Raw genomic sequence first — 24,745 nt, 5'->3', positions numbered from 1 at the left:
AATTTTAAAAATGAGCAAAAGACCTGCACAGAGTGATGATGTGAAAGGTAAATGGGCTGGGGGGGGGTCTGGGTCCTACTTTGGAGAGGGTTTTTGGCATGGAGACAGCAAGTACAGAGGTCCTGAAGTCAGGGAGGATGTCAGCAGTTTCAGGAACAGAAGAGGGGTTCGTGGTGATGGAAGGTAGTTAGAGAGACTGGGATGAACTGCTGTGGGAGAGGTAGCTGGAGGCGATTTACAGGGAGGGCCCTGCAGTATTTGGCATGGAGTTGGGATTTTAACCCAAGAGCAGTGGGAGCATCATGAGTTGATTTGTGTTTTTCACATATCACTGCGAAGAGAATAGTGGGAAAAGGGAGGCCACTTCACAGGATATGAGAGTAATCCCTGGCAGAGATACAGAGATACCTTGTAGGGTTGTATTGGTGGCGCTCGAGGAGCATGGAAACATTTCAGAGATCTTTTAGAAATGGAACAAATGGTACATTCTGATGTTTTGGAGTGGGGAGCAGAGAGATGATGGAAAGGGAACAATCAGGATGAATTCTAAGTTTTTGACTAGACTGGAGCTTCTGAAAGTGTGGTCTGTCCACCGTGGGGGTTAGGAGTTGGGTGGGGTCCTTGAGATTCATTCTTGTGGTCTGCACAAACAAATGATTTTTGTAATACTAAGACATTATTTGATACAAAGAGCCGACTCATTGGAAAAGACCTTGATGCTGGGAAAGGTTGAGGGCAGGTGAAGGGGTGACAGAGGATGGGATGGTTGTATGGCATCACTGACTCAATGGACATGAGTTGAGGAAACGCCGGGAGATAGTGAAGGACAGGGAAGCCTGGCATGCTACAGTCCGTGGGATCGCAAAGAGTTGGACACGACTTAGCAACTAAACAACGAATTTGTAAAACCACTGATGCCTTAGCTTAAATTGGTGCAGCGGTACCAAACTACTAGTCTTTGTCTCATCTACCTGTCTAAAATTGTAATAAAAAATACTAGTTTCATTTGAACCTGTATTTGATGAAGCAGTTAAAGAGTATTATTTTTTTATCACATTTCGACCTTTGAATACAAGTCCTTTAATCTGCATGATGCAGTGGGAGGTCGACATGAAGCCCCACGGCAGCAGGTGGAGTTGTGTCAAGGAAGAGCATCTCTGCAGTTGTTGGAGGAGCCACCTGGCCAGCTCATGTTTTCACTGGACACCGTTTTCACTTGACACAACTGACACTCAAACGTGGGTCTTTTGTAGACGTTTGCCTGTCATTTAAGGGAAAATAAGTGACATTATTTGTTCCTCATGATGAAATTTGAACTTTTAAAGTGAACATTGGAATTTTGGAAACGTTACATTTATCACTGTGACCTTGACATCTTCCTGGTATTTGAAGATTTCTGATGAGATGAGTGGTGACGCTATTGAGTGTGTTTTTGAATGTTGTATAATGAGGTGGTCAACACTCAGTGGATCTGTGTAACTCAAGGAGCTAAAGTTTTCCAGGTGACATGCACGGATGTTATAAGTAAAGTTTTCCAGGTGACATGCACAGATGTTATAAGATCATGCATGAATAGAGGATCTAGTTAGAGAGCAAGAGAGCCCATTAGATTTTCACATCAGAGTACAAAAGTTCATTGATACGTTTGAAGAGTCCATATTGCAGTTAACCTTTACAGATCTGCTGCTTGTCAAGTTTGCTGTAGTATTAAAGAAGAATATCCATAGGAAAGTCCACTGTGGGTATGAAGAAACACCTCTCTTTTCCAGCTGTATATCTGTGTAAGACCAGAGTTTTAAAAATACACCTCAGCCCAAACAGCCTATCTCAACAACTTGAATGTAGAAGCTGCTTCTTTTCTGAAGATAGACATTAAAGAAATTAACAAAATGCAAAACAGTGCTTCTCTTCTAACTAATATTTGCAAAGATAGCTATTTTTCATAAAAATATGTTATAGTCATTTAATGATTTATTGCTGTTATTTGTAAATGAATTAGTATGTATTTTAAACATTTCTCCATTTTAATTTCTAATATGAGAAATGCAGATATTTATGACCCACGTGAGCAAGAAGGGGTCTTTGGGGTTCTCAGATAAAGAGGTCCTGAGATCCAGAAGCTTGAGAGGTTTGGGCTGGATTAGCTGAAGAGATGGTGATAATGTAAGGAGAGAAAGATGATTAAAGAACTTAGCTACTTGTTTTAGAAATGGCAGATGGAATCTTGTGTTCAAAAACTGTGAAGATACTAGGTGGTCATTTGGATATTGGTGTTTGTGGTTCAGAGCTCAGAACAGATGAGATACATTTCAGAGCAATCATAGATGGATAGTCATCAAGTCACAGGCCTGGAAAGGGCGACCTAAAAGAGTGTGGGTTAAAAAAAAAAAAAGATTCACATCATAGAGCACTTGGACACAAATGTTCGATTGGAAAAGGAACTTAGAAAAAGGAGTTATTATTTGAGAGTACACGGGGCACAGAACATTTCCAGAAGGTGAGGTAGTTGTGTTGAATGCTGGTTGAGGTCAAAGCAGGGGACCTTGGTGAGGGCCCTTCTCGTCTCTTGTCTGGATTTTGCTACAGACGCTTCTTGGCGGGTCTGCCGTGTGGTTGTGAGCCCCTCTACGGCAGGAAAGATTGTATTTCAGAAAGGGCACTTCCCTCTCTTAGCTGCTTGAAACACAGCATTAGCTCTCTGTTAGCAGTGAAATGAACAAGACCAATATTATTGTATCCAAAAATAGACCTTAAAAAGTGAAAGTTTTGAGGTAGGGGTTTTTATAGGGAGAAGGCAATGGCACCCCACTCCAGTCCTCTTGCCTGGAAACTCCCATGGACAGAGGAGCCTGGTGGGCTGCAGTCCATGGGGTCTGAAGAGTCAAACACGACTGAGCGACTTCACTTTCACTTTTCACTTTCATACATTGGAGAAGGAAATGGCAACCCACTCCAGTGTTCTCGCCTGGAGAATCCCAGGGACGGGGGAGCCTGCTGGGCTGCCGTCAATGGGGTCGCGAAGAGTCAGACACGACTGAGCGACTTCACTTTCACTTTTCACTTTCATGCATTGGAGAAGGAAATGGCAACCCACTCCAGTGTTCTCGCTTGGAGAATCCCAGGGACGGGGGAGCCTGGTGGGCTGCCGTCAATGGGGTCACACAGAGTCGGACGTGACTGAAGCGACTTAGCAGCAGCAGTAGCAGTTGAATAAAGGGGATATCATAAAAGTTAGCCTAACTGCCCCCAGCTATCTCTCACCACTTGCCAGCTTTAATTTTACTTACATGATGCTGTGCTCTGCTTTTGGGTATTTTGATGTGTTCTTTCCTTTACCCAGATTTCCTGCCTTCCTTGCCTCATCTAACCTGTGTGAGTGTCTCCTCCTTATTTAAAACGCAGTTCAGGTAGCATCTTCTTTAGGCAGCCTTTTTTGATGGGAGATTGGTTGCCAAATTTGTTGAATTTGATCATAATTTTACTCACCATTGATTTTAGACTTACTGAACTGTAGCAGTTATTATTTGATGTTTTGGTAGAGATACATTCATTCATTTACTCAGTAAATATTCGCTCAGCACTCATTTTTGTGCCAAGCATTGGCCTAAGCACTGGGAGCACAGCTGTGGACAGTATACACACAGGTCCCTGCAACATGGAACTTATAATCTAGAAGACTGAATGTATGTTTAACATTTATATAGTAAATGTCTTTATTTATGAGGGGGTTACCTGAAAGATAACATATAAGCATATATGCTTATATATTGTCTTTAATATATAAGCATATACGAAAATATGATAATATTAAATCAGCATGTAAACACTGATATTTTCTATTTCAACAGAAGCAGTTAGAATCTAGTGACACCTGGGGCCGTGTTAGATATTATGTGAAGAAAACTTTTTTGTTCCTTGTTCATTGTATTACCAAGTTTATGTGTGGTATGAGAATTTCACACAGGCTTTCCTCTACTAAGCAGGGGCTGTTTGTCTGGGATGTTGTAGCAGTGATTTCCCAGTGGTGCAGACTGTTAGTCACTTCTAAGATTTCTTTCAATTTTATGTTTTTTTTTTTTTTTTCATTTTGCCTTCTTTTCTTCATAATTTTATTTGTCTAGGCATTTTACACATCAGGAGGTATGATGAAACCCACTTTGTTATAATCTAGCTTATTTCTCATAGCGTCTTCTTACAGATAGGCAAGCTGTGGGCTATTAAAATATGCTGCACAAAGAAAGTGTTTTGTGATTAAATAAGTTAAATGTAAGTGAAGTTTTTTGTTTTCTTTTTTAGCTGCAGGTCTGCTTGGATCCTTTAGTGTGCTAGTATTTACTGTGACCGTCTAAGAGAGCTTCATATAGCGAGTAGTATTTCACAGAGGTTTTGGGCCAGGAGACCTTTTTTTTTCATGGATTGTCTCATGTAAACTGTATGGGGCACTAGATGTGAAATACTGGTTTTAATGATAGAGATTTATTTTTTTAATTTTAAGTCTTTATTCTGATGTCACCTTGCTTTAAAAAATGAAAATTTCTTGATATTCTGAAATGTGCAGTTTTGAGCAGTAATCTGTCCTGCATTAGAATAATAGCAATAAGTTGTAAGACACCATCTTGGATGTGTAGTTGGCTTGTAATAGTTTTTCTTTTCCTAAGCTGGGGATACTGTTTAATTTATATTACCTTTTGCAAAAGTGTCCTTGTTGCTTACACACATTTTAAATAATCAGTGTAGCCTTAATGTGTAGGTTAAATCATTGTTTCTTGATTGTTTAATGATTCAGATTTCACACTAAAATTTATTCTAATTCATTACTGTGATTCTCATTCTCCTTCCCTCTCCTCCCTCCTCGAATCCAACACTATATAAAGTTGAATCCAACAATACATAAATATGATTATATATCATGACTAAATAGGGGTTCATCCCAGAAATACTGGCTAAACATTTGCCAGAATGAATGTTCAAAATTCAAAATAAATGAGCCACTAAAATTCAGCATTTTAAAAAAGTGTTTAATCAGCTCAGACACAAAAGAATTTGATGAAAACCTGACATCTGTTCTTTATAAAATCTTCCAGCAAAGTGACAATAGAAGGGCACTGTCTCATCCTGATAAATTAGGGCATTTATGAAAAATGTCCATCTTACATTATACTTAATGGTAAATAACTGAATGCATTCATCCTCAGGTAGGAACAAGAAAAGGATGTCTTTGATTCTGTTCACTGTACTGGAGGTTCTAGCCATTGCAATAAGACAAGAATCTACAAAAAAATCTACTTGAACCATTAAGTGAGCTTAGCAGGTTTGTAAGATAAAGAAAGGGTCAATATACAGAAATCAGTTGTATTTTTGTACACTATCAGAAAATTGAAATAAAAACACTTAGAGTATCAAGATATATTTAGGAAATAACCTGAAAAAAAGATGTGAAAGACCAATTTGGAAAGTGAAAGCCATTCTTGAAAGAAATTAAACCTATTAATAAGATATCCTGTGTTTATGGGTTTGAAGACCCAATATTATTAAAATGGAAGGTCTCTCCAGATTGATCTATCGAGTTCTTGTAATCCTAATCAAAATCCCAGTTGTTCTTTCTTTTTTCCTTTTTTAAGTAGAAACAAACAGGTTCTAAACTTTATATGCACATCAGAAATATGATTAGGCATATATCTAGAATTTATAATAAAGCTACACCAGACATTAGTATAGTATATATATGTGCAATCATTTGATATATATTGAGGCTGGTATAGTAGCACTGTAGTGAGATGTAGGTGGATAAAGGATAATCTTTGCAGTAAATGATTTGAAGTCAGTTGGGTAGCCATGTGGAAAAACAAGCTGAATATTGACTTCACCTTACATTAAACTTCACCTTACATTAAACTTACATTGACTTCACCTTAATTAAAGTACAAAACTTTAATTCCAGGCCAATTGCAGATAGAAATATGAAAGGCAGAGCAATAAAGCTTATGTTGGAAGATAATGTGTGAGAATTTACAATGGGAAAATTATTCTTAAATATTTAAGCACTTTGTATACAAAAGCATTAACCGTAAAGGAAAAGATTGGTTAATTAGAACTTGTTAAATTTCAAAAGTTAACAAGTTAATTAAAAGATGCCATTGGGAAGGTTTTTAAAAGAGAAGTCACACGATGGAAAAAATATTTGCAATACAAATGACCCATGTCTAGAACCTTTTTACAGGTTTTTAAAGGGTATAATGAAGTGAAAATGTGTTTAGTTTCTCTGTCTGTTGATCCTAATGGACCCTAGTTTTCTAACCCGCAGATTTTAGTTATAAAATTACACTTATGAAGAGCCTAGAGATACTTGGTGTGTAGTATCAGAAGTGGCTTGGGACCCAGGTGTTTGCTGTGTTTCGTTTATAGCTCAGTTCTTAAGCCTCGAGCAGGACTTGGCGTATGGTTTTCAGCTTGTGTTTACTGAATTAATTATAATCACAAGGAAGGTCTGCATAAGTCCTCATATGAGGACTGGCCTTTTAAATATAGGCCTCAAAATCACAGGAAGTAGTTTAGTTGGACCTGAAGAACACAAGTGCTAGCATGTTTGGAGTATAAGGTAAGGTGCTTTTTGGGAATATAAAGCATTGTTCATGACTACAGGAAGCTTTCCATGGTGATAGTCTTCTCATATCGGGGAAGGAGTGGGGAGCCTCTTTGATCTGTAAAACGTAATGGAGAAGAGAGGATTTCATCGCACAAAACAGGGTTTTCTAAGCAGGAAATGCTGCTTTTGAGAAAATGAGTTGAGACAGTGACTGTTTGTGTTAGCCAGACAGAGCTTGGATTTAGCAAATGGCAGGTGAGAGTGTGGAATGTCTTAATGGCCATTTTTGAAGCATTAGGTTCATTTCAAGTGTGGATTGCATTGTGGTAATGATGGCATTATTTAAATTTCGACTTGACATTTTTTGCAGAGTTCAGAAGTTCCTGTTGCTTCAGACAATGGATGAGCAATCACAAGGAATGCAAGGGCCACCTGTTCCTCAGTTCCAGCCACAGGTAACTTGTTCTAATAAACGCTGCCTTGAGAGTGTGTATGTGTGTGTGTGTGCACACATGTGGGCGCTCACGAGTGGATACAGGCACAGTGAGGAAGGAAGCAGAACCTGTACAGCTCCTTTAGGAAATAAGGTGCTGAACATGAATTTCCAAGCTTAAATCAGAATTGTTTCTAATGTAAAAGACTGTTTTAGAATATTTAGTTCTCATGGAGATATATTTTTTTAAAAAATGGAGGCAGCTTTAGCTTTTAACTTGAATGACTTGCAGGCTTTGGGAGTTCCTGCTGGGCTCAGGGAGGAGCAGGGGCGAGGTGGTGCCTGTGTTCAGTCTGCCTCTGCTTCAGCCTGGGGTCCCGCATTGCCCACAGCGCCATCCATCACTGTGGCTTTTCTCGTCCTCTCTGACCAGCAGTGTGTTTCTCCTGTTACGTAGCTGCTTGTCCTTTTCTACCATAAGGTGAAGCTAAAGGAAGGTTTCAGCAGAAGGTGTACACACACTATTGAAATGAATTACTTAGTGTGCTGATTCCCCGTGGATGCTCGCCCTGAAGCCCCAGGGTATGATGACGTGTCTGAAATCACGTTCACCCCTCCACAACTGTCATTCATAGATTCCGTGTGTCTCAGTTCGGTGTTGGAGGCATTGTACAGTGTCCCAGGCTTACTCTGCTAGCCTTGTTCCAGTTCTGCTTGATAGTCATTCTGGAAATGAAGAATACCTAGGTGTTCTTTCGTGGTGTCTTTGTCTGGTGTTGGTATGAGGGTGAAGGTGGCCTCATAGAGTGAGTTTGGAAGTGTTCCTTCCTCTGCAGATTTTTGGAGTAGTTTCAGGTGTTAAATCATCTCCAGATATTTGGTAGAATTTGCCTGCGAGGTCACCTGGTCCTGGACTTTTGTTCGTTGGGAGTTTTAAAGTCACAGATTCAGTTTCAGTACTTGCGATTGGTCTTTTACAGATGTGCTTTGCAGTGAGTGAGATGAGTTTGGGAGGCTTGGGTTTGCACAGCTGCTTCCTCAGAACCTCCCCTGTGTTGGTGCGCTGTGAATTTCCAGGCGGGGTTAGTGTTTTCCAAACTTACTTGACTGTAGACTGTTTTGTAAGCACATCTGTTGGCTTCTCTCAGAATCCGTGTCTGTGAGGCACAGCCCAGGAAATACTGCCGTCTTTTCTGTGAAGAATTGATGCTTTTGAACTGTGGTGTTGGAGAAGACTCTTGAGAGTCCCTTGGACTGCAAGTAGATCCAAACAGTCCATCCTAAAGGAAATCAGTCCTGAATATTCATTGGAAAGACTGATGCTGAAGTTGAAACTAATACTTTGGCCACCTGATGGGAAGAACTGACTCGTTGGAAAAGACCCTGATGCTGGGAAAGGTTGAAGGCAGGAGGAGAAGGGGATGACAGAGGATGAGATGGGACAACAGAGGATGAGATGGTTGGATAGCATTACCAACTCAGTGGACGTGAGATTGAGTAAACTCCAGAAGTTGGTGATGGACGGGGAGGCCTGGCGTGCTGTGATTCATGGGGTCGCAAAGAGTCGGACACGACTGAGCAACTGAGCTGAACTTCCTGCCTGTGTGACTCTACTCATTTTGCTTGCCCCCTCTTCTCCCTGTCCAGATTTTGAAACCCCACCCTTCAAGGACCATCTAAAATGCTGTCTCCACTAGGAAGCTTTTTCTGATTTTGTGAATGTAATACTTTTTCTTGGAGACATGATGGTGCATCCTTGGTAATGTCTCTTCTGGTATTTCTGAGCCCTGTGTCACTTCCCATGGACATATAAACTTCATCTTTCCTATCGGGTTAGGATAGGAAACCTCTTTCCAAACCTTGTGGGTTTGCGCTTTGCCTTGCTTTCTCTGGATGCACTGTGATACCGCAGGCCCCTCACTGAAGCAGGGGCTCAGGAAGGATGCCTGACCAAAGCTGCCGGGGCGCCTGCAGGTGAACCTGTTTCAGCTGGCCCTTGACCGGATTGCATCTTATGTTGTTTTCTCTGTTAACGCTTGTCTGAATTATCTGTACTGTATTCACAAAAGAGACCCTTAAGAGCTTAAATAAGGCCAGTATTTTAATTTCAAGAGGATTGTTTTTTCAGATCTACCATCTGTATTTTATATTATGGTCATAAAATATCCAAGATTATAGTATGCAGTTTCTACTAGATGCAGACATACCTTCGTGCCAGTTTTACACACACACACACACACACACACACACACACACACACGGATATTACTGTTCCATGTATTGTTTCTGTGCAGACAGTAAAAGCAGTGCTCCTAAACTTAGGGAGTTATGTCATGATTTGAAACCCTGTTTTGCACAGCTCCAGATTTCAAAGGAAAGGAAAAGGAGCACTTTCATTTTTGCTGCTGCAGACTCACCAGCCAGGAGGCACGGTTTCCTGGGACCCACGGCTGCTGTGTCTGTGGCTCTGCGTCTCTTTGACACGGCTCCGTTCATCTTGCCTCTGCCCCCTGGTGGGCAGAGGTACCCCCACTATCTCCTGGGAAATAGGCCAGTGTCGTCCACGCAGGCGGGGGCAGGGGGAGTGCAGGTGGGGACACTCCTGTCTCTGCATCCAGACTGATGGTGGGAGATTACCTGACAAGAGTTCACCAGCGTTACTGCTGATTAAGTCTTTGAAAAATGTTACTGCTCTCAGGAGCAGGATTTTAAAAGGCTGGCAAAGGACAGCTTCTGCTCCGAGTTGACAACCTTCTTTTGTTTTGTTCCACACCATTGGCCCGAACAATGGGGTGATGAGGCAACATAGGGTTAGCTGAGTGACTCCTTCCGCTGTTGTGATGCTAATACATGTCTGTACATAAACAGGAAACTGAGGAAGTCAGCTTTCTAAGTGTCAGATACCCATTCCCTGTATAATGACACGGGATGTGTATTCCCAGTGTATCTTTCTTGTTCTTGTTTGAGATGAATGCTCTAACCGTGCAGTGCATACTGTGTGGTCTCATTTTTAGTGCCCTATGAGTTCCTTTTTTTTTCATGCTTTAGGATGTAAGATTTATGTATCTCTATTAATTTCTTTTTGTTATTATTGTCATTCACCGAACTTAGGGATTTTTTTTTCTATCCGCTTCCATTTCCTTCCTTTTTTCCTTCTTTGACTCCTTCCACTAACGTCTCGAAAGCACTGACAGGATATTTTGACTGGATTTGCAGGCTGTCATGTTCATGTTGCTTTTGGACTCTGTTTTTAGAACAATGGGTTTATTATAGCTTAATTTTTAAAAAGCTAGGCTGTATCAATGATGGTGACACAGAAATGGTAAGATATCTACGTTTTAGTATAGGCTGATTTTAAACGATGGAAGTCTGCAGCTAACATTTTGTGACTGTTTTGATTTCTGATCGTTGAAGAGCACTCTGCTGCCTTCACTTTTTATCATAAAGTTAAATATGAAACAGTTATAATCAGAGCACAATTTTAAGAATTCCTGGGTGTGCCTAGAGGGTGGATTTATTTTAATTATGATCATCACCAAGACTTAGGTCATACCTACTGTTTGTAAACTTGAAGATGTCTAGTGTAACCCTTTGGCTACCTGTGAAGGCGGGAAAGCATCCCAGGGGTACAGGTAGGAAGAGGGGCCTTCCTCGTTCTGGTTGCTGGGAAGGTACGAGTGGCTTGTCTGGGAGTAGACAGTAAGCGGTGAGGTTGGCCAGCCATCCCTTTAAGCTTCCCGGCTGGAACAGACCTCTTTGCCCCAAGGCTGCTGTTTCCCAGCGTCCTTTCCCGTGGAGGCTGCTAGTTCTGTGATGATAATAATAAGCTGAGCACCATGAGAGTCGGGGGTCGGGGGGGCGCCCCTCCATCCACAGCGCCTCTTCCAGACCGTGACTCTCCCTTGTTTCTGGGGTGAGGTGGGTAAGACCCACTTCCTCGAGGCTCTGCCCCCCGAAAGAACGGCGCTCACCTTCCTTGTCGCTGTTGTCTCCCGACCTCCTTGTGAGCCCTCACACTAGCTGGACGCTTGACCCCTGGCCCCGCCTTCCTTCTCAGCATCATCTGGCTTTTGTCCAGGGCAGTAGCCCTGCTGCTGATGGAGGTCTTCCAAGAGCACCCACCCTGTGCTGAACGCTGTGAACATGTGTTTCATCTACAGTAAGTCCCCGAAATACGAATGAGTTCTGTTCCAAGGACGCGTTCGTAAGTCCAACAAAGTTAGCCTGGGTACCCAACTAACAGTCACCTGTATAGTCCTGTACTGTAATAGGTTTATAATACTTTTCAGGCAAATAACACATAAAAACCAAACCCAGAAAGTAAAGGAAACGTTTTTAACCTTACATTACAGGACCCTGAGACATACAGTAGTGCAGTGCAGCAGCTGGCACACAGGGCTGGCATCCAGTGAGCAGGCAGGAAGAGTTACTGATGGAGGACGGAGAGGGCTGGGAGACGGTAGAGCTGCAGGGTTGCCCGCGATGGGAGACGGCGGGCAGGCTGCGAGGCTGCTCAGGCCTGACGTCCACGGCACAGGTTCTGGTGTCTTGCTGGGACTAGAGGCAGGTTCTCATCTTGGAAAGCTTGCAGCTTGAAGCTCGTGTGTTGGGGACTTGCTGTATTCCTGACACAAGCTGCAGGAGGCATTATTGGTCGCCCTTCACAAGCAGAGAGACCGAGGCTCAGACCAGTGATCTAACTCGCCCTTGGTCACGTAGCTCATGAGCAGCGGGGCTGGGATTGAAGCCGGGTCTGCCTCTCGCTTTGGTTTCACAGAAGAAGCGTCTCATCCATCTCTTGGCCAGTCTGATCTTCTCAGTCACCGTCACTCTTGATATTTTCATAGTTCCCGCAAGCTCCTGGTTTCAGGATGGCATGCATTACATTCTGCCCAAGACTGTCCTTTTGCCTGTGACTGTTAGCACCTTCCCTCTTGCTCTGCAGACAGGTAAATCACATACTTTATATGCAGGAAGTTTTCACATTGTGTCGACTTTACTCCTTAAGTAGCTCTGAAATCTGCCAGTTCTCTGCATCCTGACTGTGCCTACTGTTAGATTCCTGCCACCTTTTGCCTGGGTTATTGTGGAACCTTCTGAACCAGTCTCTTTTCCTCTCATTTTGCCATTTCTAGTTCAGTCTTCACACTGTAGCAAGAGTCATCTGTCCAAAGTGTATATTTTATCATTATTATTTGTTGTTGTTGCTTAGTCACTGAGTTGTGTTTGACTCTTTGCAACCCCACGGACTGTAGCCTGCCAGGCTCCTCTGTCCATGGAATTCCCCAGGCAGGAATAGTGGAGTGGGTTGCCATTTCCTTCTCCAGGAGATCTTCCCGACCCAGAGACGGAACCTGCATCTCCTGTGTTGCAGGTGGGTTCTTTACCGCTGAGCCACACTTCCTGGAAACGTTGTTGTCTGGACTGGAGGATGGATTCTGCATATCCGTGTGTGATGTAGAGGGTCTTCCATCACTAGGTCTCCTTTTTCTTCTCCAGCTGCATGTTGTGTCTTTCACTATTTCGGACACAGACTCAGACATATCTTGCTTATACTGTGCCCTCTTTCAACTCCATGTTTCAGGTGCTTTGATCATGGTCTCAGGAGCTGTTCAAGGAGATTTCGTCCCTAATGGACTGTAATCAGCATAAAGGCTCATTATAATGTATGTGAGCTACATGGCAGAGGTCCTAAGGAAAGTGTTATCCTAGAGGAAGCATTGGAGAAGGAAATGGCACCCACTCCGGTGTTCCTGCCTGGAGAATCCCAGGGACGGAGGAGCCTGGTGGGCTGCCCTCTGTGGGGTCGCACAGTGTCGGACACGACTGAAGCGACTTAGCAGCAGCAGCAGAGGAAGCATGTAATTTGGAAGACAGCAAAAAGATTACACTCAGAAAAATGATGACTCCTGGGTAGTTTCCTGCACTGATATGCTTCCAATAAACGAGAATATACTATAGCAGCAGTGCGGTGCTCACTTCTGTAGACCGTACTTTATATTAATGAGTAATAGGTCACGGGTATCCAGATGTTTGTTGGATAAACGAATTAATCTCTAAATGAAAGCTAAATTTTGATCAGTCTGATTACCTTAATGTATAGATTTTAGTTATTGAAAGTTACTTTAGGAAAAGATGGTGGTAATGTAGACTAAAAAGACCTCTGTCAAATGAGAAGTGACATCAGACTATTTAAAGCTTGATTGGGTTTTGAATTTAGATTGGTTGTTCATACTTGCGTATTTAGGGCTAGATGTTCCTCAGCTTTTAAAGGAAATCCTTGAGAAGTTTAGATGATTTTTAAAAGAATGGGAATACAGTAAGGCTTCTCTCATCTGCTGTCTTGGAAGTTTCTGTTTGCATAGTCTAATGTGTTCAAAGATGATGTTGTTGTTGTTCAGTTGCTAAGTCATGTCTGACTCGTTGCGACCCCGTGGACTGCAGCCCACCAGGCTCCTCTGTCCTCCACTGTCTCCCAGAGTTTGCTTAAATTCATGGCCATTGAATCAGTGGTGCTATCTAGCTGTCTTATCCTCTGCTGCCCTCTTCTCCTCCTGCCCTCAATCTTTTCCAGCATCGGGGTCTTTTCCAAGGAGTCAGCTCTTCACATCTTCACAATACTTCACAGCCAAAGTACTGGAGCCTTCAGCATCAGTCCTTCCAATGAAGACTCAGGGTTGATTTCCTTTAGGATTGACTGGTTCAAGGACGAGGTGTACATTAATCAAAGTAGTTTACCAGTTCTATCTGGAACTGCATTCAGAGCCTGAAATGTAGTTTTAATAAACTCAGTGATGAAAATTATTTCACTTTTGAGGATGAATTTGATATTTGGAATATGTAGAAATCCTTTGAAGCCAAGTTTGTACTTGGTGAAAAAAGTAAATTGTCTTGGTATTCTTCTTTCGATCAAAAGAAGATCTTTTCTTAAGTGAGACCAGAAGTTTTCATGATTCACAAACTGATTACAATCCAAGGAGGGATTTCAAATGGATTTTCAGTATCAGAAGCCTTTCTGGAAATAAGTCCATATGCTCCCATGGTGCCTGTTTGAAGGGCAACATTGAATGTATAGAATCTAGTAATGTTTGTTACAAATCAGTTGTATCATTTTGCATTTAGGATTCCTTTATATTTTGTCTCCCTTTATATCATTATTATGTGAATATTGTGACTTTTTCATGTAACTGTGGGTATGCTTCACACAGCTCTCTCACAAAGTGTTCATAAAAAAATGTTACCCTGATTTTGAAGTTTTGATGAGTACTTTTTCCAGGAACTTGTATGCACTACATTTAATTATGCCTTCTTTTTTTCCCTTGACTGGATCTCATTCAGTGCAGGAGAACAGGGAGGTGGGAGAGGAGGACTCCCTAGGAGAGTTCTGATGGGGTACCCATTGGGGGTCGGGGGGCACACAGGATCAGTGAAAGCCCACCCCAGCTCCCATCGCCGGCGAGGGGGAGGCGGGACGGGAGGCTGCGTGGCCCTGTGATGAGAGCAGCGAGCAGAGAGGGCTGAGCTCGGCGCCGTGCGGACACCAGTGTTTACGGGGGGCCCATCTGGGGGGCCAGGAGGACACAGAAGGGCTGGACGTTTAGCGGGGTGGCTTAGGGCCTGAGTCCAGACTCAGTCCTGGACTGCCCCATGTAAGTCCTTGGGGCGCCCACTTCCTGGCTGTGCGCTGGAGAGCAGGTTACTGAACACCTACACATCTCTCTTCCGCCTTGTGGGTTAGGGGAGCACTAGTTTTTACGGAGTCCGGGCCGTGGAGCCTGCAGGTGCTGTGCCTGGCACGTGGACGGCGCTTGGAGGCCGGGACGGGATGCCGTCTCTCAGTGGGCGAGGACGCGTGATGACGCAGCGCTCTCGGCGCACAGGTCTCTGTGCCGTGCCTGCTTCTGGATCGTGTTACACCCTTTGTCACACCTCTGTTACCAATACCTGCCTTCTGCCCACACTGCTGCTGTGTTGGCCTTGTTCACCCCAGTCAGTGGCTTCGCTCTCCCGTCGATGTGCTCAAGCCCAGAGCCCGTGATCCGTCCTTGGCTTCCCTCTCCCCTCTCCGCGTTGAGTTCCTGTAGTCCGAGTCCTCGGGGTCCACCTGGGGGGTCGCATCCCGCCTGCCCACAGCTCGCATCTCGCAGTCACAGTCTGGTCGGGGCCAGGCCTTCTGTGCTCTCCCCGCTCTCCCCTCTCCGGCTCTCCTCTTCTCCCTGCCTCTCCCCCGCAGGATCAGGGTCCTGCCTTCCAGCCTCTCTGCTGGAGACCCACACCCCACGCCGATGCTATCAGCTTGCTCACCCTTACCCGTGACCCCAGTGTTCTCCATCCTCCAGCCAATGTTCTTCCAACACACCCAGCTCGTTCTTTGCTGAAGACGTTTCCTCCAGGGCTGCTTTCATCACTGTCTTTTCCTTCTGGTCTTTTAATCTCAACCAAAATGTCACCTCCTGCGCAAGGTCATCCCAATATCATTCGATCCAAAATGACCGTCGTTCATTTTCTATTATATCAGTCTATTTTATTTCTCTGCATAGTACCTAAATATTAGATACTAATTTTGCTGCTGCTGCTGCTAAGTCACTTCAGTCGTGTCCGACTCTGTGTGACCCCATAGACGGCAGCCCACCAGCCTCCCCCGTTCCTGGGATTGTCCAGGCAAGAATACTGGAGTGGGTTGCCATTTCCTTCTCCCAGATACTAATATTGCCTGTTGCCTTTTTACTGTTTTTGGATTACATGTTTGTTTAAGCCTGTCCTCTATTAATAACTGTGGAATAAATCAATAAATGAAGAAAACGTCTTCCTTCTGTTTGTCTCTGTCGCAGTAAAAGGCTTCAGAAGCTCGCAGTGTTGAATTTCACCAGCTGTAGCTGCTGGTGCTCATGGGCCGGTGGGAGTGTCTCTGTCGTTACCCTGGTTGTGAAATGCCAGGAGAGGTAACCGGTATTTTTGGTTACATAATTTGGATTCATCTCACATGCTAGCAAAGTAATGCTCAAAATTCTCCAAGCCAGGCTTCAGCAATATGTGAACCGTGAACTTTCAGATGTTCAAGCTGGTTTTAGAAAAGGCAGAGGAACCTGAGATCAAATTGCCAATATCCGCTGGATCATCGAAAAAGAAAGAGAGTTCCAGAAAAACATCTATTTCTGCTTTATTGACTATGCCAAAGCCTTTGACTGTGTGGATCACAATAAACTGTGGAAAATTCTGAAAGAGATGGGAATACCAGACCATCTGACCTGTCTCTTGAGAAACGTGTATGCAGGTCAGGAAGCAACAGTTAGAACTGGACATGGAACAACAGACTGGTTCCAAATAGGAAAAGGAGTACGTCAAGGCTGTATATTGTCACCCTGCTTATTTAACTTCTATGCAGAGTACATCATGAGAAACGCTGGGCTGGAAGAAACACAAGCTGGAATCAAGATTGCCGGGAGAAATATCAATAACCTCAGATAGGCGGATGACACCACCCTTATGGCAGAAAGTGAAGAAGAACTAAGCCTCTTGATGAAGGTGAAGGAGGAGAGTGAAAAAGTTGGCTTAAAGCTCAACGTTCAGAAAACTAAGATCATGGCATCTGGTCCCATCACTCCATGGGAAATAGATGGGGAAACAGTGGAAACAGTGTCAGACTTTACTTTTTTGGGCTCCAGAATCACTGCTGATGGTGACTGCAGCCATGAAATTAAAAGACGCTTACTCCTTGGAAGGAAGGTTATGGCCAACTTAGTTGGCATATTTAAAAGCAGAGACATTACTCTGCCAACAAAGGTCTGTCTAGTCAAGGCTATGGTTTTTCCAGTGGTCATGTATGGATGTGAGAGTTGGACGGTGAAGAAAGCTGAGTGCCGCAGAATTGATGCTTTTGAACTGTGGTGTTGGAGAAGACTCTTGAGAGTCCCTTGGACTGCAAGGAGATCCAATCAATCCATCGTAAAGGAGATCAATCCTGGGTGTTCATTGGAAGGACTGATGTTGAAGCTGAAACTCCAATACTTTGGCCACCTCATGCGAAGGGTTGACTCGTTGGAAAAGACCGTAATGCTGGGTAGGATTGGGGGCGGGAGGAGAAGGGGACGACAGAGGATGAGATGGTTGGATGGCATCACCGACTCGATGAACATGGGTTTGGGTAGACTCCGGGAGTTGGTGATGGACAGAGAGGCCTGGTGTGCTGCAATTCATGGGGTCGCAAAGAGTCAGACACGACTGAGCGACTGAACTGAACTGAATTTGGATATAGTAATTATCATGCTGGGTAGTATAACTAATGATGGTTAAATGATACAAATACCAAGATCTTATAAATGTTTAAATAATTGGTTGTATTTGATCACTCATTTTTCTTATGCTGTAGTGAATTCTCTCCTTTGTTTGATAAAAAGCCAGGTATAGTGATTAATGGGATATAATTCCGGCTGACTTAAATCTCAGACTTTTAGTGTCTTTAGAAATAAGTTACTTTTGAAATAGCTTAAGAAATTTTAGGGAGATGATTTTTCAAATGGCAAGAAGAATGACTAATTAGATTGCTGGCACACGTGATGTTTTTGTTTTAACATGCTTTTTAAATTTCTGGTGAGGTCTATATAGAAAGTAGTGTATAAGAGCTCTGTGTGAGATATTGTCAAAAGGGTGTTCCAGTTTGTGTAGTTGCGAGCTGAGTAATGTCTCTTTAAAGATCATTCAGAGGATGAGCTTTATGCCAAATAAAATTGAAGGGCATTTTTTTTTAAGTTTTGTTACATTCAGATTTTGGAGAAATTTAATAATATTAACATAAAGAGTAATATTTGTTAGATTACACAGTTGGTAAGATGAAAATCACCAGTAAGAGACGAATTTGCAGTAACAGTGAAAACCTTATTAATGGTGTTAAGTATTGTTAATCCTGGCTTGTACCTTAGATCATTGATAACAGTACCTCCAGGAATTGTCAGGACAGGATTTTTTTCCCTGAGGAGTCTGCCGGGTCCATGGCGGGGCTCCTCTGATTTCCCCAGAGAGAACTATTATCATCATGTTACCCTGAATTATCTTACTGCTCATTAAACGTTCTTGCCTTCAAATTTAAAAGAAGTTAGAGAAATTAATTTAGTCCTGGGAAATCGTTGTTTAACGAGTTTGCACCTGTGAGAGTATGAGCCAGTGGCACAACAGACTGCATTTTATTTCAAAATGAAAAGTATTATGTGCAGGAAGGGACTGACACGTAGAAGTTAATCCCCATTAGTTAACATGATCTGGTGGTAGGTAATTAAAGCACATTCAGATCAACAAGAGTTTCCTTAATGAGAATGCCGGACATTTAAGGTGTTATATAAAGCTTCCTTCACTCTCAGGTTTGATTTTTTTTTAGTTGTCATATGTGATTTCAAGTATGTATTTTATGTTTCTGAGATTTTAGGATTCTTTTAACTTTCGGATTCACACATCTCAGGAGACTAAACATAAGTTACCACAAAAATGTAACGCACGTGCTTCCAGCGTCAGTCATAACCGTGCCATCTATTTAAGGAGTCACGGGTGTCTTACCGTTAGTAATTAAGAAATGAAATGACACCAGCACAAACAATCAAACAGTAACAAAACGTGTATAAGCTTACAGTTATGTTACCCATGCTGAATAGTTACATTTTAAGACTTAATCCAAAAAGGAATCCATTTGAAACATAGTGTATGGGGTCTTTGGTCGTCAGTGAGCAGTTTTGGAAGCTCTTCTGTGCTGAATGAGTCACGTCCCCCCAGCTTCTTTTGTCCCTGAGAGCTCGCAGTTTCAAGCGTGGAGGGTTTACAGTTTTGACGCCGTCGTTCTCCTCAGTTTGCCTGGGACTTTAAACTTGGGCGTGGCCACGTGCCAACCAGAAGCCGACTTGCCACCACACGTGGTTCTAGGTAGTACCTGCTCCCCGACAGTAATCAGAAGGCCTTCGGGCAGGAAAATTTTACTTAGATATGGTGTATGTCTCCAAGGAGCCTTGTACGCAAGGGATCCAGCTGTGTTCATCCATGGATCAGGGCAAGAGTCCACGTGCTAACTGCAATGTCTGGCTGGAGGGCGAGCCCAGGGCTGGGCAGTGCTCCGAGACCCTAGTAGAGAGGCTGCGGGCACGCGGAAGTCTGGCTGTAGAGCCAAGCTTGTCTGGGCCCAGAGAAGGAGGGCCAAAGAAGAAAATCGATGTCAGGACTAGGGAGTTTCGGTCTTGATGCCCTGACTTGAACGGGGCTGTGCGGGGAGAGGGTCGGTGGCAGGCTGTGACCGCGGGTGGCCCGGGGAAGGGGCATAGATGACGGTGAGCACGTGTGTGTGTGTGTGAGGCTCTGTCCCTGGTGACACTTGCACGCCGCCCTCGGGTGGGCTCCCGCCGGCCCTGGAGAAGTGGGTACAAGGTTTGGGCTGCTGCCCCGCTGAGAAAGACGCTGAGAAGTAGATCTGAGGCTCCAGCCCAGCCTTGTGGAGTGACTCCAGACCCTGTGCCGATTCTCTGGGGTTTGTGAGAACCTGGGCTTCCCTGGTGGCTCAGTGGTCAAGAACTCACCTGCCAGTGCAGGAGACTCAGGTTCACTCCCTGGATAGGAAGATGCCCTGGAGAAGGGAATGGGAGCTCATTCCAGTATTCTTGCCTGGAAAATCCCATGGACAGAGGAGCCTGGTGGACTACAGTGTGTGGGGTCGCAAAAGGGTCTTCTTACATGACTTAGTGACTAAAGCACCATCACTGCCAGGTTAGGCCTTAGACGGCAGTGTTCAGGGCTCCCGTATCACCCCAGCAGGGACAGTGGATTAGCACTTAAGTCTCCTGACCTGGCAAGGGTGCAAGGCAAGTCTCTGTCTCAACCGTTGGAAGCTGTTAAGGGCAGAGGGAGTTCTTTCAGCTACATTCACCTATTTAGTAAATACTTACTGTCTGTTTCGGAGAAGGCAATGGCACCCTACTCCAGTACTCTTGCCTGGAAAATCCCATGGATGGAGGAGCCTGGTAGGCTACAGTCCATGGGGTTGCTAAGAGTCAGACATGACTGAGTGACTTCACTTTTACTTTTCCCTTTCATGCACTGGAGAAGGAAATGGCAACCCACTCCAGTATTCTTGCCTGGAGAATCCTAGGGACGGCAGAGGCTGGTGGGCTGCCGTCTATAGGGTCGCAAAGAGTCGGACACGACTGAAGCGACTTAGCAGTAGCAGTAGCAGTACTGTCCATTTTATGTCACGCCACCTTCGTGGCATCTGGACACTAAAGATAGAGCTTGGTTTCTGCCTTTGAGAAGCTGTGCTTGGAGGGAGAAATAGACACATGTAAACAAATAATTAAAATGCAGTGAGATCCAGAACCCAGCCTGGTGCCTGAGCTCGCACAGCTGTCTGCAGAGTTGACTGCTGCTGGAGACTGTGGGCCCAGGGCAGGGGCCCCTGAGAACGGCCGTCAGATGGGTCTCCACGGTGAGCAGAGGTGCGCCAGGTGTGCAGAGCGCAGGTCCCCAGAAGGCCCGGTCATGTGGACGCCGTGTGTGGAGGGGTGGTGAGCTGCTGGTGGGCTTGGGGGCAGACGGGGAGGATGGGGGGGAGGCCAGGGCAGGTGTGGGGTGACTGTGAGGACCACCCCCCCGGTGTAGGTGGGCATCGGTGTGTGATGGAAGAGACAGAGTGGCGCTTTACTTTCATAAATGCTGAAAATCCTTTAAATGACTCACATCATTCCAGAAGTCATTTCGTGTGGTCAGACACACAGCCTGGTGATGAAGGGGCTGTGGGGCCTGAGACCCCGTTTCTGCATTGCATGCAGAGCAGGGTAAGGCAGTTGCAGTGATCTCACTTGCTTTATTTTGTATCTGATTTGCATCTCAGTATTTTGCTGAGTTATTTTATTCCCCAGCATAACTCAGGTGCTAAGTTAAAAAATATGGGGAATTGGACCACATCCAAAAAAAAAAAGAAAATACAGCTCTTTCCTAAAAATAGTTGTTTAACTTGCGTGGGCACTTGCCTGATGAAGTCATCTTTTATTTTAAGCACCTCACACGGTGCTGTTTACCGGGGACATAACTCATCCACACGCAGCCGGGCACTGGCCACAGCGCCCGAGAATCACCGCCCAGGTGTGGGTATCACCTGCCCAGCCTCGTCTTAAAGGAGACCACCCCGCACCCAGGCTGATCTCTCTGCAGATCGCCGCCGTGTGCCTGGGCCTCGGGGCGGGGGTGCCGCTACGTGCAGCCCCGCTCCGTCTCATGTTTGCTCTGCGTGTCTACGCCGGGCGACAGGACACGGGAGCAGATGAGACAGGCTGTCAGTCAGCCACGCTGCCCTTTGAAGAAAGGCCACGGGGGGAAAGGGTGCCGCAAATGGGCTGTGAAGTTTACATACACTGCCCACTGTTAAACAGATTACGTCTAATGAAGTGTCTAATGCTCAGGCCGTATCAGCCTAATCCTGGGTGGCAGCTCATCCCTCCACTGCCAAAAAAACACCGCCCTCTGGCCCTCACTCGCCACTCCGGCGGCCACGCGCAGAGAGGCGCCCAGCCTTAATAAACCCAGACAGTGTGTGATCTGACATGCAAATGTAGGTCATTGCATATGTAAATGTGTGATTACACGCCTGCATGCCAAAACACATTAGCCGGCCTCCGCGCTCAGCATGCGGTCGTCACAGCGCCTCAGCAGCTCCCGCGCACGTTTGTCAGTTACGGCGCGGACAGGGGACGGAGGGTCCCTGGCAGGCCTGAAGTGCATGCACGGGTTGTGTGGCAATGTTCCCGATGAGGAAGCTGTGTGTCACCCTGGAGACCGACATGTTTTCATCGGGAGAAGGAGCAGTCTGGACGTTTGGAAGAGAGGAAGGAACCCACTTTTTCCACTTTTTCGATGTTGCAGTCTCTCCTAGTGTATAAATTAAAAAAAACAACAAACATTTGTTAGAAAAGCATGGACAATTGAAAGTCTCTCCTCGTTAAGTGAAATGAAGTTACGAAAGCTAGAAGTTGCTAATATCCATTGACTATATCTGAGAAGTGAGACTTTGTAAGTTTCCTTTCTTAAGTAGGTGACAGTCCCCTGGTAACTCGGTAAAGAATCCGCCTGCAATGCAGGAGACCCCAGTTCGATTCCTGGATTGGGAAGATCCACTGGAGAAGGAGTAGGCTACCCACTCCAGTATTCTTGGGCTTCTCTGATGGCTCAGCTGGTAAAGAATCCGCCTGCAGTGCCAGAGACCTGGGTTCGATCCCTGGGTTGGGAAGATTCCCTGAGGAGGGCATGGCAACCCACTCCAGTATACTGGCCTGGAGAATTCCATGGACTGTATATAGTCCATGGGGTCGCAAAGAGTCTGACATGACTGAGCGACTTTCACCTCACTTTACAGTGACAATTTATAAATTCATCTCAGTGACCATAAAAAGAAATCTCATACCTGAACAGCATGGCAAGTAGTCTCCCTTTATTTTATGATTTCATTCCTATGTTTTATTTTCATTTTTAGTATGCGTGTTTCTAGTCTCATTTCTGTTTTTTTCATCAAAAGGCCTAAAATTGAAACTACTGTGGATCATCACATAGGGTACCGTAATATGTACTACACTGCAGGTGGCTGTTCAGTAACCCCTGCAGGATGGCTAAGCCTGTGCTTGGGAACTGGGCTGGGGCATCAGCTAGCCGTGGGTCTGGTGTGATAACCTCTGCCTGATAGGATTGTCATGAGAACTGAATTAAATAGCATAAAAAGTACTGATTTATAGGACCTGTTACGTTATAGGTACCAAAATGGGACCTTTTTTTTTCATTGTAGTAGTGTTATTATTCTATTCTGGCAGTTATTTATGGTTTATATTCACATAACGGATTTGTGAAATTTGTATTGTGGTTATTTTGCATGTCTTAAAGGAAGAGTGGCATTTTTCTTATTTTGGTCTTTTCAGAAGAAAGAAAAGCTATGCACGGTAACAAGTTATTGCTACTTTCCCCTGTTTTTTGAGAAACGTTGCATTTGAATGGCAGTGAAACTCCAGCAGAATTTTCCAGTTTTTTGCTAGCGTGATAGAGGTTGCGTGTATTAGGGGTTAATGTAACGCCCGTATGTCAAAACAGCCTCTTACATATGTCATGAGGTCATTACCCCTAACTAATGTTTAATTGAGGACTAATTGTTCAAGCTGCCTTAGTGGGTTTAGGAACCTGTGCGCCCTTTGGTTGCACCAATAGGTGTTTAATGATCGGTCTTAGTCAGTCCCCACAAGAATGTCACGTTTACTCCGAGTTGGCCCAGAGTAGAGAAGGTCCATTCGGATGTGAGCAGAGTGGTACCAGGCCAAGAAGGGTCTACTTATCAGGAATCCCAGGATCTGGAAGAGGCCCACGAGTGTTTGGCCAAAAAAAGAGAAGATAGAACAGCACATGTGATGGCTGAGCTGTTACATTTCCGTAGACAGAGATGCTGCAGGCAGAGTAGGAGTGACATGAGGTACTGCAGAGGCAGCCTTCCTGGGGCGTGTGTAGTGGCCTCTGTACTAGACAGCGTTCAACCCCGTGGGTGCCCAGGTCAGCTCTGTCCTGTGGCCGGTTGATGAATGACTGAGTCTGTAAGCAAGGAACAGAAGAACTAGGACAGTGGATAGAACACATAAAGAGGTGGGTTTTGCCCCCAGAGGGGCCTGCGGTGACGCCGCCTCCCGGCCCCGTGATCCCGCTCAGCACAGTTGAGGCCCCTTCGTGTGTCCACGTGGGCTCTTTCCGAGCAGAAGCACTTCTTAGGATGCATCTGTTTCCCTAGGGGCTAGTTCAGTGCCTGCCGTCTAATGAATACTAAAAAGTGTGAGTTTCAAAAAGAAATGACTTTTCCCATGAACAGCAAAAAAATATATTGTTTAAAAGGTATTTATATACTAAGTGACAGAAAGAAGGAAAGAAAGTGAAGTCGCTCAGTTGTGTCCAACTCTTTGCGACCCTGTAGACTGTAGCCTACCAGGCTCCTCCATCCATGGGATTTTCCAGGCAAGAATACTGGAGTGGGTTGCCATTCTTTCTCCAAGTGACAGAGGCCAATCTGAAAAGCTACATACTGTATAATTCTAACTATGTGGCGTTCTGGAAAAAGCAGAACTATGGGTCCAGTGAAAAGATCGGTGGCTGCTAGTCGTTGGTGGGGAGCAAGGGGTGAACAGGCAGAGCACAGAGGGTTTTTTGGGCAGGGAAAATGTACTGTGCTGCTAAAATAACGGGGAGCTTCCCAGGTGGCTCAGGGGTAAAAGAATCCACCTGCCAATGCATGAGATGCAGGTTCAGTCCCGGGGTCGGGAAAACCCCCGGGAGAAGGGAATGGCACCGCACTCCCGTATTCTTCCCTGGGAAAGCCCATGGACAGAGGAGCCTGGTGGACTACAGTCCACGGAACCGCGAAGAGCTGGACACAGCTAAGCGACTGAGCATGCACACAGCACTCTGATTATGGATATAGGTTGTTACCCATTTGTTCACGTCCATAGAATGTGCTGGGAAAGATTGAAGGAAAAGGAGAAGGGGATGACAGAGGATGAGATGGTTGGATGGCATCACTGATGCGATGGACATGAATTTGAGTAAACTCCGGGACTTGGTGATGGACAGGGAGGCCTGCCGTGCTTCAGTCCATGAGGTCGCAAAGAGTCGGACACGACCGAGTGACTGAACTGAACGGATAGAATGTACAGCAGCAAGAGTGAACCCCAGTGTTAACCATG

The 24,745-nt window shown here is 44.8% G+C and overlaps 1 protein-coding gene across 4 annotated transcripts in view; it reads left to right on the top strand.

The window, feature by feature from the left end:
- The window catches only part of NEK7 (NIMA related kinase 7), a 139,284-nt gene that overhangs the window by 48,206 nt on the left and 66,333 nt on the right, over positions 1 to 24,745 (top strand). For all 4 annotated transcript variants that reach the window (XM_081492667.1, XM_081492669.1, XM_081492666.1 and 1 more), the window contains exon 2: positions 6,957 to 7,041. In XM_081492667.1, the coding sequence (XP_081348793.1) occupies positions 6,985 to 7,041 (57 nt within the window). In that variant the 5' untranslated portion in view covers positions 6,957 to 6,984. The remainder of the gene's footprint in view (positions 1 to 6,956; positions 7,042 to 24,745) is intronic.

This window comes from Giraffa tippelskirchi, chromosome 5, assembly GCF_054371585.1.
Source record: "Giraffa tippelskirchi isolate mGirTip1 chromosome 5, T2T-mGirTip1v1.2.pri, whole genome shotgun sequence".
NCBI lineage: Eukaryota > Metazoa > Chordata > Mammalia > Artiodactyla > Giraffidae > Giraffa > Giraffa tippelskirchi.
Note: the sequence above shows the minus strand (reverse complement) of the source record. Positions and strands in the feature narration are given on the sequence as shown.